This window comes from Mustelus asterias, chromosome 1, assembly GCF_964213995.1.
Source record: "Mustelus asterias chromosome 1, sMusAst1.hap1.1, whole genome shotgun sequence".
Taxonomy (NCBI): Eukaryota; Metazoa; Chordata; class Chondrichthyes; order Carcharhiniformes; family Triakidae; genus Mustelus; species Mustelus asterias.
The window spans coordinates 192,800,590-192,817,500 of NC_135801.1; the positions used below are offsets into that span (position 1 = coordinate 192,800,590).

Consider the following 16,911-nt stretch of genomic DNA (forward strand, 5'->3'; position numbering starts at 1 on the left):
TGAATACACAGCAAGGATGCCAAGGAGATTTAGCAGAATGGCACCGGCGTGAGGAGCTTCAGTTATGTTAACTGAAGAGATCTGGAATTGTGCTCTTTAGAGCAGAGAAGGATAATGGGAGGTTTAACAAAGGTGTTCAAAATTTTGAGGGGTTTTGATAATAACCAGAGAACACAGTAATTGACTAAAAAAATCCAGAGGGAAAATGATGCAAATGTTTTTAAAATTTTGTAAAATTCTGAAAGTTGTTGGAAGCAGATTTTACTAACTTTCAAAAGGGAACTGGATAAATACTTGAAAAGTAAAAGTCTGCAGACTCTGGGGAAGAACAGAGGAGTGAAACATGCTGTAAATTTCTTTCAAAGAATTGGCACAAGTATAATACACCAAATAGCCTCTCCTATGCTGTATGATTTCATACAGTCACCCCAACAAGTTTTCTCTGCCTGTTGAATACACAATATTTCAAACTTAGAGACTCTCGGGTCTGTGCTTTCCCCTCTGTCTTGGCTGGTTTGAATCTTGCTACCTTCCCCCTCACTACCAAAAGCTTCCTCAAGACTATTTTTATACCCAACTTGCTTCTACCAACGCCATACTCTCTGCAAAGCATTTTCCAACTACATTAAGCATGCTTTCTTTATTCTTTGTTGCCATCCCTAATAGCCCTTATACATTGTGGTCAAGTTGAATGTTAGGACATTTCAGAGGACAGTTAAAAGTCAAAAGCATTGGTTTGGAGTCCTGACAGCTGATTTTCTTCCCTAAAGGACATGAATGAACCAGTAGGGTTTTTATAACAAGTGATGATAGCTTTATATTCCAGATTTTATTAATTGAATTTGAATTCCACCAGTTGCCATGGTGGGATTTGAACTACATTACTAATTCAGTGATATTACCACGATACCACCTGTTCCCAAGTTGTTGATTGCGAAAGTTTTCTTTGTTGACAGGAATCTAAACAGTAACTAATAGCTGTATAGTTCACGGGGAAAGAATCACATTTAGAATTGGGAGTGCCTTTGCAATTCCCCTATATTCTTTGGTCATTATAGGGGATTTTCCAATAATTAGTCATCATGTGTAGAAGTTCAGTATTAGGTTTTTCACTTGATCAGCCTTCAGTACAAACTTACTTTCTCAAATTCTTCCTCTCTTCTGACAAGCTACAACTTTTGAAAACCGAGACTTGCCGTCACATAATCATTACTTCTCAATTACCTTTTGTTCCCCAATTCCATTCAACTGCGAATTAAACTTATGGGCCTTAGTTTTCCACTTTCTCAAAAGATAAGGTGGGGGAAGGGATTGCCAAGGAGAAACATAGATGATCGGAGCAGGGGAAGGCCATTCATCACGATCATGGTTGATCGTTCAATTCAATAGTCTAATCTTGTTTTCTCCCCATAACCTTTGATCCCATTTGCCCCAAGTGCTATAGCCAGCCACCTCTTGAATACATTCAATGTTTTGGCATCAACTACTTCCTGTGGTAATGAATTCCACAGGCTCACCACACTTTGGGTGAAGAAACATCTCCTCATCTCCGTCCTAAATGGTCTACAATCTTAGACTGTGACCCCTGGTTCTGGACTCCCCCCACCACCAGGAACTTCCTGCCTGCATCCACCCCGTGTAGTCCTGTTAGAATTTTATAAGTCTCTATGAGATCCCTCCCTCATTCGTCTAAACTCCAGTGAAAACAATCCTAACCTCATCAACCTCTCCTCATACATTAGTCCCATCCCCGCAATCAGCCTGGTAAACCTTCGCTACACTCCCTCAAGAGCAAGAACATCCTTCCTCTGAAAAGGAGACCAAAACTGCACACAATGTCTGGGTGTGGCCTCACCAAGGACCTGTATAATTGCAACAACACATCCCTGCTCCTGTACTCGAAACCTCTTGCAATGAAGGTCAACATACCATTTGCCTTCTTTACCGCCTGCTGCACCTGCATGCTTACCTTCAGTGACTGGTACGTAAGGACACCCAGGTTCCACTGCACACTCTCCTCTCCCAATCTACAGCCATTCAGATAGTAATCTGCCTTCTTGTTTTTGCTTCCAAATAGTTGTGGAATGGTTTCCACAATAGAATAAAAGGGATCAAAACCACATAAGAGATACCACTCCCATAACTGATCAAATAATGCTGTCATTCACTTGAATGTGCACTCTTACCTGTCTGTTGTATTCTTCTTCATGCTCCATCCACATGTACTCAGCAAATGGATTTGGCTCACTTTCAGTGTGTCCATTGGATACGATAATCTCCTGTGCCCCAGAGCCTGGCGTGTTTGCCATATTAGGCGCCTTCATGTCTAAGGAATCAGTCTGAAATGCAGAACACAAGAGATGGAGACTGATTAAGGATGGGTCACATTTGGTTCACTAATACCCTAAATCCATTATTGAGTGTTATGAAAATAGTGGGTTTGCACAACAAGATAGTCATTAGAAACCAAAGCATTTAGCACATACTGCAGGCTGGTTGGGTAAATCCCCAACTGGAGTATGGTAGCAGCAAGCAAGAAAGCTAATCATCGGACTGGAGCACAATACCTAAATGATCACTAAAACACAATTTTAAAAGTTTCTTGTTAAAGGCGAGTTGCACACATGCTACCCTTTCACAGACAAACTTTCTGGATGGGTGTGTTGTAATGCTACAGACCTCGTGACCTGACCCCATACTTCCCAGCAACATAAGGTGCAGGGACAGATGTGATAAGGCTCACAACTCTTCTGACAGACTCACCATTTTCCTCAGTTGTTGAAATGATCAGAAGAAAAAGATGTTCCAGGGTAGTCACTAGAGGTAAAGAAACAAACGTAAGGGCTGGGCCATTGAAAAGTAGTCAGACACAAACACTACCATGAGAAAAAAATCTGGGTATCAGACCAAGCAACACACCAACACCAAGGTATAATGGCTCCTTTTTAAAGGTATGATTTTTTTAAAATTACTGATCTACCCAGATTTACTAAACACTGGATAAAGAGGAAAATGGCTCGACAGACTCGAGGCCTTTTACAATTTCTCAGCTTTCTGTGGTCAGGTGACCCATGATCTCCAGTATTGTTAGAGATATTGAGTTTTTTTTAAGAGCATGGATAAAAACTCAAAATGTGGAAGCCAAGTTTAAAACTAGCCGGACTCTGCAATTTGCGAACAGCAGAGCTGCAACATACAGTTTTCACTAAGCCAGGCTTTGGACTATCAACTTCCTGTCGAAACCAGGGCAGGCCTGGAACTGCCTGGCCAGGTGCTAACGGTCACATTGTTCGAGAACAAACCGTTATTTACACCTCCAGTGAACTTGCTTTGTTAGAAAAATGCTAAGCAAACTTGGTGGCACCCAGCACAGTAGGAGGCATAGTGTGACATGGACAGCACTTAACAGTTGAAGGTTCAAAACCATGTTCTGTATCCTCCAAGTCTGTCACCTCATTGGATCTTCCTGCCTCCACACGATGGTGGTATTGGACACAGGCCACAGAATCTTCGAGAAGGGCTCAAAGCGGCAGAATAAAAGGAGCAACCTGGAACCCCAGCTCTCTCTGTTTCTGCACCTTCTTAAACGGTGTCTCCAGACAGCACCTTCGACTGGCAACCGAGCAGCATCTCCAGCTCCTCATATGTCACGGCGAGCATCATCAGACTGACCAGGCACAGAAGGCCACCCAGATGAGACAACCCAAAGACCATAACCAGCCCTCAACAGGTGGGGAAACCCAAACGATGACTGCAGATCCCGAAACATCAGCCAACCCTCAAAGACGGAGGAATAGCCTGTCCCAACCTTATTGAATGGGTATTACTGGTCTTTTCAGGCAAACAGTTCAAATACAGTATTAGGGACCTGTGAATAGGGTGTAGCGAATCCTAGGAAGCGCATGTCAGAAGCAGATAGCTAGAGTAAATTTGGGACTTTTTATTTAGAGATTTAAGACTATTTGCTGAAAGAGTCCTGTGAAGAGATTGATAGAGTTTGATAGAGTTTAATTACAGTACAATAGTAGAGTCTGATAGATATTGTTTTTCCTTGATAAAGTATTCAATAAAGTTGTGTTGGATCTTCACCTGACTCTTGCCCCCTTTGTCTATCTCACTGTGGACCGTGCCGGAGTTAAAAAGGGTTACTGCAAACTGAAGAAGGTTAGTTAAAGTACATTTACCCTCCTTTCACTTCACAACATTGGCATTCCGTGGGTGGGCCAGTAATTACTACCCAAAAGGATACTCTGGTAAATCAGACCCCACCAAAAAGGGACGGTAACTGACCAGAAATTGGGCAGAACCAGGTGCTTACACTATGAGATACAGAAACCGTAGATTTTTAGACACAAGCCCTAGAGGAGAAGATACAATATACGCTATGGCCAGTAGTATGAATTGGGAGGAAACCTGAACAAAATATTTAAGAAAGAAGTGGCCTATGCGGGTAAAATTTTGTGATAAACCGGCAACGGGTCTGGGATCCAAGGGCCAGAATTGTTGGGAGGAAGTACATCCTTGTTTAGGGACGTACGCTTCTGAAGCAGTTAAAGCTACAGACATAGCTAGTTATATGGAACAGCTCCGCGGTAAAGAAGTGGAGATCTTCAATTTAAAGAAGCATAGAGAGAGAAGAACTTAGTGCCACATGAGAAATTGAGAAGTTGTTGAGGGGGGGGGGGGAGAGGGAGAGAGCGACAGAGATCCTTAGACTTAATGAGAAGTTAGAGGGTGCTAGGTTAGAATTAGAAAGAATGGATTTAAAGCTCCTGGAGCAGGAGCACCACAGTCAAGCAAACCTACTATACATGGGGCAGTTTCAGGCCCAGTTTGAGAAGACCTACCAGCAGGGGGTGATCAGAGATTGTGATGCTGCCCAGAGAATCTCGGTGAAGCTTGCAGAACAGTGTAACGATCTGCAAGTGGCGATCAAAGTCCTGCACCAAGCAGGTAAAGAAAATAAAGCCTGCTCTGCTGATCACCCGAAGTGGCAGAGCGAGATTGACAGACTTAAATCATTGTCAGTACTGAAGGACATGATGTGCATCTTCAGCACTGTGGGAATCTCAAGGATAGCACCCACATCGTAGACCAGGAGCATATGGAGGAGAAGGCGCACAGGTATGCCACATCGAATAGTGAAAAGGGAACCCTATCTCACTTTTCGTAACAACTTGAACCGTTTAAACCCCTATCCATTGAACCTCCATCACCCGCTCCCGTCCCAGTATAGCCTCCTATCCCGATGAACCCTCTGGCCACCAGCTGCCAGAATGGTCAGAACAATAGCCCTATCATGCACACCACCTTTCCCTGTCACCCAGCTTTGGGAGATTGCTAAGAAAATCCCCGAATTCGGACCGTCACCAGACCCCTTTGCGTTCTTTGATCACACGTATCACCATACGATCCTGCATGGGCTGCACGACATCAAAGAGGTGAAATTAAGTTTACAATGTCTTAGTCCAGCTGACCATTCCACTTTACCCAGTCCCAGAATGTAGGGGAGGCATTTTGGCAGACACGGAATAGGCAATCCTGACCGCAGTAGGTTGTAATAGGGGGTCCCTGTGGAAGTACAGAATAAATGAAAGCAGAGGGAAGGAGAGCACCCAACTGCATTTACCAGGCGCGTGTGGACACAGTTCACAAGAGTCTTTGGCAACATGGACAGAGCCGCAGCGCCACATAGAACCAACTGGACCCGAACCTTTGTCTCACACACCGAGGCATGGGTACTTAGGATGAGGACCCAGGCCTTGGATAAAGAGGTCCTGGAGTTAGAGCATCCCAAACAGAGAAAGGGAGGCAAGATAAATCAGGTGAATGTGGGAAAAGTGGCACTGAACTCTGCATACCCCCAACCCCATAGGCCAACACCTAGGTCCTGTGTGGTGGAATGAAGGGAGTGACAGAAATAGGGGAGACTACCATATATGCCCTTCCTGCAGTGAGAGATAGGGACCCAGCGGCCACCACGGAAAATGTTATAAATGTGGGTGCACAGGCCACTTTGTTAGAGATTGTAGGGCACCCAGTCAGCAAATGCCACTACAAGAACAGCCCACTGCCTCTAGAGGGACTGGCAAGGCAAGCTGTGGTCAATTTAGTGAGAGAGATGACAGTGCTTCTTCAATTGGATACACACCCCAGAGCGTGACAGTGCCAGGCCTCGCCATAGTGGGTGTGCGGTGCCAAGTGGGACAGTGTGGAGCAATCCCTGGTAGAAGGCAAGGGAGGAGGCTACCCCGTCGAGTTCCTATGGGATCCAGAGCTATGCTTAACATATCCCGCGATTTAGATAATACATGGCACATCTATAGGAAGATCATCTGAAGTGGTTTCTCAGGGCATCTATGGGAGGGGGCAGACACAACCCGTTAGATGTTAAATTGGGAAACGTGATTTGTCACCACCCAGCAGTACTAGTGAGGTTCTTACTACTAAGAGGCAGACTGGGCTCCATCCTTATGCGGTGGTGTAATTTGTCACTCGACCCAACAAACTGCTGCATTTGACAAATGTCCCAAACTGATAAGGCCTCAGCAAAACTGGCCATAGGCAGGTATTTAGAAAGCGTTTGTACATGAGGATTAAACCCACAGATGACAGATGACCTGGCAGCACAGGCAATTTTGGCTAAACACACAAAAACATTTGCCAGCTATAAACATGACTGAGGTCGCATGACCGGCGAGATAGTGGTTGATGAACCAGACCTAAAACCACAGAGACAGTATACCTTTCCGAAGCAGGAAGAGGGAGAAATAGTCAAGATCATCAACAACTTAGTGCAACAGGGAGTCCTGCGCCCTGTGGCATCCACTACAAATTCACCAACCTGGCCAGTTAGGAAACCGGCGACTTACTATTAACTATAGAGAATTAAATAAAGCTATCAAAATTACAACACCTACAATGGCAACCAGCCTCAAGACTATGATGCCACAAGCCCCACAAGTGAAATATTTTTGTACTGGATATTAACAACAGATTTTGATCTATACCACTTCACAGGCAAAGCCAGTATAAATCTGCTTTTACATTCCAGGGCCAGCAGCACACATGGCCTTGCTTGCCCCAGAGTTTCCACAGCTCCCTCTCTATCTTTCGCCAGAGATTGGCTAAAGGCTGGAAGCATTTTCTCGACTGGCCTGCTTAATATGTAATCACCTCCTCTTACAGACTGACATAAAAACTGAACATTTAGAATTACTGAAGGAACAGTGCCACCCGAGGATTAAAAGGTAAACCCAAAGAATCATGAAGTCCCAGAACTCATACTTGGGAATCATGATAGCCCAGGGGAAACACGAGATAGAAAAGAAGCACATCAAGGCCAAAGCCCTTTTGCCACTTCCCAGAGATATGAGCTCACTGCATTCTTTTCTGGGCTTCGTGGGACATTACGGTTTTGCCAATAAAGTCGCCCCTCTGTCTGACCTTAAACAAAAGGCCCCATAGGAATGGACTGAGCAGCACACAGAAGCTGCCACAGAACTGAAGCACACCCGAATGAAGGCTCCCACATTGCAAGTATCTGACCCAGAGCTTCCCTTTGCCTTGGAAGCTGTTGCCGCACTCGCAGCCTAGTTCCTCTAGGAACGCCATAAAAGATTCGGACCGGTAACCTATGCTCCCCAGCTCCTTTCTCCAGTGGAATAGGGCTTTTCGGTGTGTGAGAAGCACTTGTTAGCCTGTGTTCTGGGTGGTGAACCACTTCGCTTAGATCATTAGCTTGAATCTCTCAATCATCTTCACAGAACCACCACCACCCCCACCCCACTCCCATTCCAATTTTTGGACAGCCAAAACCACACAGCACACTGGACCTTAAAGCTGCAGGCTGCGACATTATGGTAAAACGTACCAAGTTGCCCACCTTTCTGACCAACAACTTAAGCTATGAAGGGGAACCCCATGAGTGTATGGTAGTGGAAACAAATGATCCTAAGGGACCATTGTGCCAAAACAAAATGGGGGAGGATCCAAGGAAACCCGAGGTGCAGAGACCCATTAAAATATTTGTAGACGGATTCTCCGATTGGATTTGATTTATTATTGTTGCATGTATTAGTATACAGTGAAAAGTATTCTTTCTTGTGCACTATACAGACAAAGCATACCTTTCATAGAGAAGGAAATGAGAGAGTGCAGAATGTAATGTTACAGTTATAGCCAGGGTGTAGAGAAAGATCAACTTAATGCAAGGTAAGTCCATTCAAAAGTCTGACAGTAGCAGGGAAGCAGCTGTTCTTGAGTCGGTTGGTACGTGACCTCAGACTTTCCAGGACGGAAGAAGGTAGTAGAGAGTATGTCCAGGATGCATGGGGTCCTTAATTATGCTGGCTGCTTTGCCGAGGCAGCGGGAAGTGTGGACAAAGTCAATGGATGGGAGGCTGGTTTGCGTGATGGATTGGGCTACATTCACGACCTTTTGTAGTTCCTTGCGGTCTTCGGCAGAGGAGCCATACCAAGCTGCGATACAACCAGAAAGAATGCTTTCTATGGTGCATCTGTAAAGGTTGGAGAGAGTCGGAGTTGATATGCCAAATTTCCTTAGTCTTCTGAGAAAGTAGAAGCTTTGGTGGGCTTTCTTAACTATAGTGTCGGCATGAGGGGACTAGAACAGGTTGTTGGTGATCCGAACACCTAAAAACTTGAAGCTCTTGACCCTTTCTACTTCATCCCCATTGATGTAGACAGGGGCATGTTCTCCTTTACGCTTCCTGAAGTCGATGCCAATCTCCTTCGTTTTGTTAACACTGGGGGAGAGATTATTGTTGGAGGAGGATGGGCACCAAAAGACAGGATGTGGCGTATATATGGAGAAAGACAGAGGCAAGCCCCTGGTAGAATTAGTGCTAAAGCTCCCTGATAAAATGGATGCTCAAGCACAGTGGTCAACAGTGCTGCCTCACAGTGTCAGGGACCCAGGTTCAATTCCAGCCTCGGGTCACTTGTGTGTGGAGTTTGCACATTCTCCCAGTGTCTGCATGGGTTTCCTCCAGATGTTCTGGCCAAAGATGTGCAGGTTAGGTTGATTGGCCATGCTAAATTGCCTCTAGTGTCAGGGGATTAGCAGGGGTTACGGGAATAGGGCCTGGGTGGGATTCTGGTTGTTGCAGACTCGATGGGCCAAATAGCCTCCTTCTGCACCACAGGGATTCTATGATAGGCTCCAGCTGCTCGTTTAGCAGCTTATGTGGTCAGCCACCCCGACATGTTCTCCTCATCAGCAGTATACACATGGACAGCATGTATGTCTACAACAGTTTAACTGACTTCCTGCCACTGTGGGAATCTAGGGGCTTTGTCTCAGCAGACGGAAAGCCTGTATCATCTGCACCCCTAAAATTTATTTTCCAGACTGCCCAAGGCCGGGATTATGGCATTATTAAAATTAGGATCCATCATGGAACTTCCCCAATTGGGAACATAAAGGCAGATGAGTCCGCGTACAACTCTATGTACCACTCACTCACATGGAGAGGCATAGCAGCCAGAACACCATGCAAGTGCATTTCAGTTAATTGTATTCTAGACGCAGAGCTCAATATCGACTCCCTCTACCACTCGTACAGTGTGGCAGCAGTGCACACAACAAATTCACCGCAGCAAGTCACCAAGTTTATTTTTACAGTGCCTTCAAGACCTCTATCAAAAGGGAAGGGCAAGATCATCAGGATCATGGGAGCAATGTTCCAAATATACATTGTCCAGATTGGGAAACATACTGATATCACTTCACAGGTTTGGAATTAAAACCTTGTAAATCTCTATCCAAAACCATCATGAAACTGCCAAAGCGGCAATTAAGGGAGAAGGTCCATCCCCGTATTCTCAGGGAAACTAGAATCAGTCCAACATATTGCCAACATTGCAAGAATTTTTTAAAAATCACCACTAATTTCCATGTAATTAACTGCAGTTTTACGAGCCTTACACAAACTGCTCTTCAAAATGTAATACCACCAGGTGGCCATGAGGCACTTTGGGCCATCAGCAGCAGCATTGTATTCGACCACAATCTGTAATCTCATGCTCAGCACATCCCCCACTGTACCATTGCCAAAGAAAAGGACCAACTACCCCTGACATTCAATGGCATTATCATTGCTGAATCCTCCCACTATCAAACATCCTGGGGGACTGAACTTGACTAGCCACATATTGTGGAAATAACAGGTCAGAGGCTGGGAGTTCTGCGGCGAGTAACTCACCAGACCCTCCAAGACCTATCTACCATCTAGAGTAATATAGTTTTACAGCACAGAAAGAGGCCTTAGATCCATTGTGTCTGCTCTTACCATCAAGCAGCTATCTATTCTAATCCCATTTTGCAGTACTTGGTCTGTAGCAAGTCCAGGGAATGCCTTGCCTGGAAAAATATAGCCCCAACTGCACTTAAGCTTGACACCAGCCAGGGCAAAGCAGCCTGCTTGATTTTGCACCCCATCCACCACCTTAAACATTTGCATACACTTGTGCAACTGCTGCCAGTTTGTGCAATCTACAAGAGGGGTCACAACAACTTGACAAAGCTCCTCCGACAGTACCTTCCAAACTTTTACCAGCCAGAACATAGGCAGGAGATACATGGGAACACCGCCACTTTCAAGTTCTCTTGCCAGTCACCCATGATCCTGACATATCACCATTCCTTCACTGTCACTCAGTTAAAATTCTGGAACCTCCTCACCCTAACAGCACAGTGGGTGTACTTACACCATACATATAGCAGTAGATCAAGATGGCGGCTTACTACCACCTTCTCAAGGGCAATTAGATATGACAATAAATGTTGCCTTGCCAGTGACACTCGCATCAAAGTGGGAGAAAAACATTAGTTGCTTCAGTACATTAGGTATAGCAAGACACAATAGGGAGAGACAACATTGAAGCAGAATGGATACATTTGCCATCTAATAATACTTGGCATAGCCTGTAGCTACTACTGTAGTTGAATTATTCAATGTTGACATATTTTTGTGCAAACCCATGCAAGGGCTCCTTGTATCAACATTCAGGTGACCTTGCCATCGAAATAAAAATGGTGCCACTGCCTCTCACTGCACAGTAAATATCTGGCTAACTTTACCTGTAGTATAAGGTATTGCATCATTTTATGTAAGATTTGCAGCACAGAAATAAGCTGTTTGGCCCAAATGATTTGATTCTGTTTTACAGTAGTTCCGAATTAACATAGAATAGAATCATAGAATAGTGAAAGAACAAAAGGAGGTCATATGTCTACGTTGGCCCTCTGCAAGAACTCACCGAGTCTCATTCCCCTGGCTTTTATCCCATAGTCCTGCAAATTTTTCATGTTCTGATCACGATTCAACTCCTTTTTGTATGCCAAGATTGAATCTACATCTACACTCTCAGCAACCCATTCCAGGTGTCAAGCACTCACTACGTAAAACTGCTTTTCCCTCATGTTGCTATTGCTTCTTTTGCCAATCATCTTAAATCTGTGCTCTCTGGTTCACCATCCTTCCATCAGTAGGAGCAGTCTCTCTCTATCTGCCAAGACCTCTCATGATTTTGAATACCACTATCAAGTCTCCTCTCAACCTTCTTGTCTCGAAGGAGAACAGTCCAAACTTCTCCAACTGAAGTTCCTCATTTCTGGAGCCATTCTTGTGAATTTTTTCTGCATTCTCAAAATGCCTTCACATCCTTCCTAAAGTGTGGTGCTCAGAACTGGACGCAATACTCCAGTTGAGATTGAACCAGTGTTTTATACAGGTTTATCCTAACTTTGTTGCTTTCATACTATATGCCCCTATTCATAAAACCCAGGATCCCATGCACTTTATCAAATGCTCTCAATGTTTGTGTATATACAAGTTCCTCTGGTCCTGGATTCCCCTTTAGAATTGTGCTCTTTGTTTTATGTTGTCTCCATGTCCTTTCTGCCAAAATAAATCACTCCACACTTCTCGGCATTAAGTTTAATTTGCCACTTGTCTGCCCATTACCCAAACTATGTCCTTTTCAAGTTTAACACTGTCCTCCTCATAGTTCACGATACTTCTAAGTTTTGAGTCATCTAAATTTTGAAATCGTGTCTTTCAGACAAAAATCTAGATCGTTAATATACATCAGCTAGAGCAGGAGGCAAGATGCTTAGTCAGAGAGTAAGTGCAGATTTGATGGGCCGAATTTCCCCTTCTGCACTATAGTGATTTTATGATTCTATGAGTTCAAACACTAACCCTCAGGGAACTTCATTATAAACTTTCCCCCAGTCCGAAAAATATCCATGAACATTACTCTCTATTTCCTGTCACTCAGCCAATTTCGTATCCCTTTTATTCCACTTTGTTCACAAGTCTATTGAGCAGAATTTTATTGAATGCCTTTTAGAAGTCCATGTACATCACTTCAAAGGCATTATCCTCATTTACTTTGTTATCTCAAAAAACTCTAGCAGGTTAGTTAAACATGATTTGCCCTTAACAAATCTATGACTGTTGATTTTGTCCCGAATCATTGTTCCTAAAAGCTTCTCCACCATTGAAGTAAATCTGACTGGCCTGTAGCTGGGCTTATCTTTACAACTATTTTGGGACAACAGTTCAATTCTCCAGTCCTCTCGCATCACACCTGTATTTAAAGAGGATTGGAAAATCACGGCCAGTGCCGATGCAATTTCCACACTTGCATCCCGCAGTATCCTTGAAGTGAGCTTATCCAGTCCTGGCGCCTTACACATTTTAAGTGCAGTCAGCATATCTAATACCCCATCCCCATTAAGTGAGAAAAAAGGCAGCAGTGTCAGGAGGACTCATTTCTCAAAGGATTTTGTATAATTTGTACACTATCCGACTCTGAGAAAGTTTTCTTTCTTGCTGTGGGCATACCACGTGGGTTGCAATGGTTCAAGTAGGTGGTTCACTTACTTGAACCATTTCAAGGGCAATTAGGAGTGGGCAATAAATGCTGGTTCAGCCAGCAATGCCCACATCCCAAGAAAGGATATATTTATTTTTTAAAAAATTTTTTTTAAAAAGGTGCGGCCCCATTTGAAATTAAGTACACATCAAGTGTACTTATGGGATAAAAGTGGTGGGTAAGTTGTTGGAAGGTATTTTGAGACAGGATCTACAGGCATTTAGAGACGCAAGGACTGATTAGGGACAGTCAGCATGGCTTTGTGAGTGGAAAATTATGTCTCACAAATTTGATTGAATTTTTTGAAGGGGTAACCAAGAAGGTAGATGAGGACAGTGCAGTTGATGTTGTCTACATGGACTTCAGCAAGGCCTTTGACAAGGTACCGCATGGTAGGTTGTTGCATATGGTTAAATCTCACGGGATCCAGGGTGAGGTATCTATATGGATACAAAATTGGCTTCTTGACAGAAGCCAGAGGGTGGATGTAGAGAGTTGTTTTTCAAACTGGAGGCCTGTGACCAGCGGTGTGCCCCAGGGATCAGTGCTACGTCCACTGTTATTTGTCATTTATATTAATGATTTGGATGAGAATATAGGAGGCATGGTTAGTAAGTTTACAGATGACACCAAGATTGGTAACATAGTGGACAGTGAAGAAAGTTATCTCCAAATGCAACAGGATCTTGATCAATTGAGCCAGTGGGCTGATGAATGGCAGATGGAGTTTAATTTAGACAAAGGTGAGGTGATGCATTTTGGTAGATTGAACCAGGGCAGGACTTAATCAGCTAATGGTAGGGCGTTGGGGAGAGTTACAGAACAAACTAATCACAGGTGGACAGAGTGGTGAAGAAGGCATTCAGCATGCTTGGTTTCATCCGTCAGAACATTGAATACAGGAGTTGGAACGTCTTGTTGAAGTTGTACAAGACATTGGTACGGCCATACTTGGAATACTGTGTGCAATTCTGGTCACCCTATTATTAGAAAGAATATTATTAAACTAGAAAGAGTGCAGAAAAGATTTACTAGGATGCTACCGGGATTTCATAGAATCATAGAATCATAGAAACCCTACAGTGCAGAAGGAGGCCATTCGGCCCATCGAGTCTGCACCGACCACAATCCCACCCAGGCCCTACCCCCACATATTTACCCGCTAATCCCTCTAACTACGCATCTCAGGGACAATTTGTAACCTGGCCAATCAACCTAACCCGCACATCTTTGGACTGTGGGAGGAAACCGGAGCACCCGGAGGAAACCCACGCAGACACGAGGAGAATGTGCAAACTCCACACAGACAGTGACCCGAGCCGGGAATCGAACCCAGGACCCTGGAGCTGTGAAGCAGCAGTGCTGACCACTGTGCTACCGTGCCGCCCTTTTGATGGATTGAGTTATGAGGAGAGGCTGGATAGACTGGGACTTTTTTCTCTGGAGTGTAGGAGGCTGAGGGGTGCTCTTATAGAAGTCTATAAAATAATGAGGGGCACAGATCAGCTAGATAGTCAATATCTTTCCCCAAATGTAGGGGAGTCTAAAACTAGAGGGTATAGATTTAAGGTGAGAGGGGAGAGATACAAAAGTGTCCAGAGGGGCAATTTTTTCACACAAAGGGTGGAGTGTGTCTGGAACAAGCTGCCAGAGGTAGTAGTAGAGGCGGGTACAATTTTGTCTTTTAAAAAGCATTTAGATAGTTACATGGGTATGATGGGTATAGAGGAATATGGGCCAAATGCGGGCAATTGGGACTAGTTTAGGGGTTTAATAAAAAAAGGGCAGCATGGACAAGTTAGGCCGAAGGGCCTGTTTCCATGCTGTAACCTCTATGACCTCGATCAGGGCAGAGATAAAAACAAGAGAGGAAAACAGAAAAACAGAGAGGAAATCCCGAGCCGGCAGCTCACTGTCCAAAAAGCAATCGTCTGTATCTCCCATCTTATTTGCAACAGAACCTTCTGGGCACAGATCGGCCTTAACAGCCACCTACATACCTACCAGAACATTCCCAAACACCCTCAAACAGCGATCAACAGTAGCTCAATGCAACAGCACAAAATAGATTTATTTATTGCACAGAGACTTTTCAATTTCTAAATGTAATTTTAGACAAATTAGGAACTCTCATTCTGCCTAAAGAACCATGGATTATTAAATTGCTTCGATATAAAAATCAGAAAAAACACACATTGCCACTAGATCTCTCCATAACATAACATGGCTTGTTCTTAGGCTACTAAGGTGAAGTTAATGTGGCTAATGAACATTGAGAGAAATTTGAAGCGAAGGTTTCAATCCTCTCCTGTGGGCAAATATTTGGCCTAAGGCTTGCAATTTACCCTGAATTGCAGCTCTATTGCATGCAATAAGTATGTACATTTTTGTGTCTAGAAATCTGCTCAAGAACCTAACAAAGGCTTTCCTATAGGAATGTGTGTTTTGGAAAAACAGAAGCAAAAATAGGTTGAGCTTGTCTACTGAATGCCTCAAAGCTGGTCATCACAAATTGTGAACAGAGAACATATCAACAGAAAGCCTTCGACCAGAGTGTATGTGGCAAGAGAGATTAAAGAGCATTACTGCTGCACAACCATTCCTCAACGAGAGAATTTCTCCTGAAATCTAACTACCTCTCACACTTCATTTTGCAGGATTATAGCAAAAGTCTGAGCTGGATATTAAATTTAGGGTTTTGCCCATTTAACATTTGTTAACTCGACTTCGAGACTTTTAAAAAAAAAGCACATTATGCCATAAAACCTAGCTGAAAAATGAAGAAAATCAGCAAGCTATATTGTATCATTCATAGCAGCTTTTCAAAAGGTGCAAGTCGTTCCCTCCTCCGAGAGATTTCTGGAACCAACTTAAACCTTGACATAATTTCCATGGCCCAAACTCCAGAAACTCTATATGGCAAAAACATGAAGCAATCACCACCTGGTTAGAGCAGTCTATTAAAAAAAAAACGGATCACTCTGCCTAAAGCAAGAACATAGACAAGCAAACTATGTGACAAACTAGCTAGGCAAACACAGACATCGCTAGCAAATCTGACAGGTTCTTACCACAAGATGAAAAATTCATTTAAATTTAATTCCACCAAAAAATAATTGTCAGCCATGTTTGACAACAGTTATGCAGAATCCAAGTGGAAGCCTTCCAGGGACTGAATTTTTTTAGCTGCTCAATTTGACGGCAGTACTGGTCATTTGACACCTACATTTTCCCCACCCCCTCCTTAAGCCAACCACGTAAATAAGCAAGCATTACACGCCCAAGCATAGAACATCAGCAATCAAAAAACATAAAGGGAGAGATTTCAAAGCCAAACTACACATCCAAAGACAGGAATCTTCTTTTCCTTTCAGATTATTCATTCGGGGCAACAAATGCCTGCAAATTATTAGAGCAGGAAAGATCCACACAATCACACAACTACTTTATAGCTTTTGAAATAGGTTTCTCTTGTATCCCTTCTCAAAGGAAAAAAATAGCCAAAAGTGCAAGATAAAATTGTGTTTTTAAATGACTAAGTTAGAACACAGACTTTCCAACTAATATCACAGGATCTTAGAAGTCCAGGAGGTCAACAAAATTCTGTCTGCTCAGATTTCTGCATTTGTTTAAGTTTTGAGAGGTTTAAGCACGATAAGAGATTAAGCAAACTCGGGTTGTACTCCCGGGAATTTAGAAGGTTAAGAGGTAAATGCGTCAAAAAAGATACAAAAGTCTGAGAACGGGTACCAACCGACTCAAGAACAGCTTCTTCCATGCTGCCAGACTTTTGAATGGACCTACCATATATTAAGCTGATCTTTCTCTTCACCCTATCTGCAACACTATATTTCCTTTCCTTCTCCCCTACGTACTCTATGAACAGTATGTTTTGTCTGTATAGTAAGCAAGAAACAATACTTTTCACTGTATCCCAATACATGTGACAACACAAATCAAATGTTCCAAGATATTAATGAAAACAGGATAGGCAGAAACTATTTC

General features: G+C 43.5%; 1 protein-coding gene across 6 annotated transcripts in view; it reads right to left on the minus strand.

The window, feature by feature from the left end:
* Window positions 1-16,911, minus strand: part of LOC144501121 (polyadenylate-binding protein-interacting protein 2-like) — a 104,021-nt gene that overhangs the window by 32,096 nt on the left and 55,014 nt on the right. For 3 of the 6 annotated variants that reach the window (XM_078224547.1, XM_078224522.1, XM_078224521.1), the window contains exons 2-3: window positions 2,764-2,817; window positions 2,187-2,339 (exon numbers count right to left, since the gene is read on the minus strand). In XM_078224547.1, coding sequence (XP_078080673.1) covers window positions 2,187-2,339; window positions 2,764-2,766 — 156 coding nt within the window. In that variant the 5' untranslated portion in view covers window positions 2,767-2,817. Of the gene's footprint in view, window positions 1-2,186; window positions 2,340-2,763; window positions 2,818-15,977; window positions 16,115-16,911 lie in introns of those variants that run through there. The other 3 variants (XM_078224520.1, XM_078224525.1, XM_078224536.1) reach the window with 3 other exon arrangements.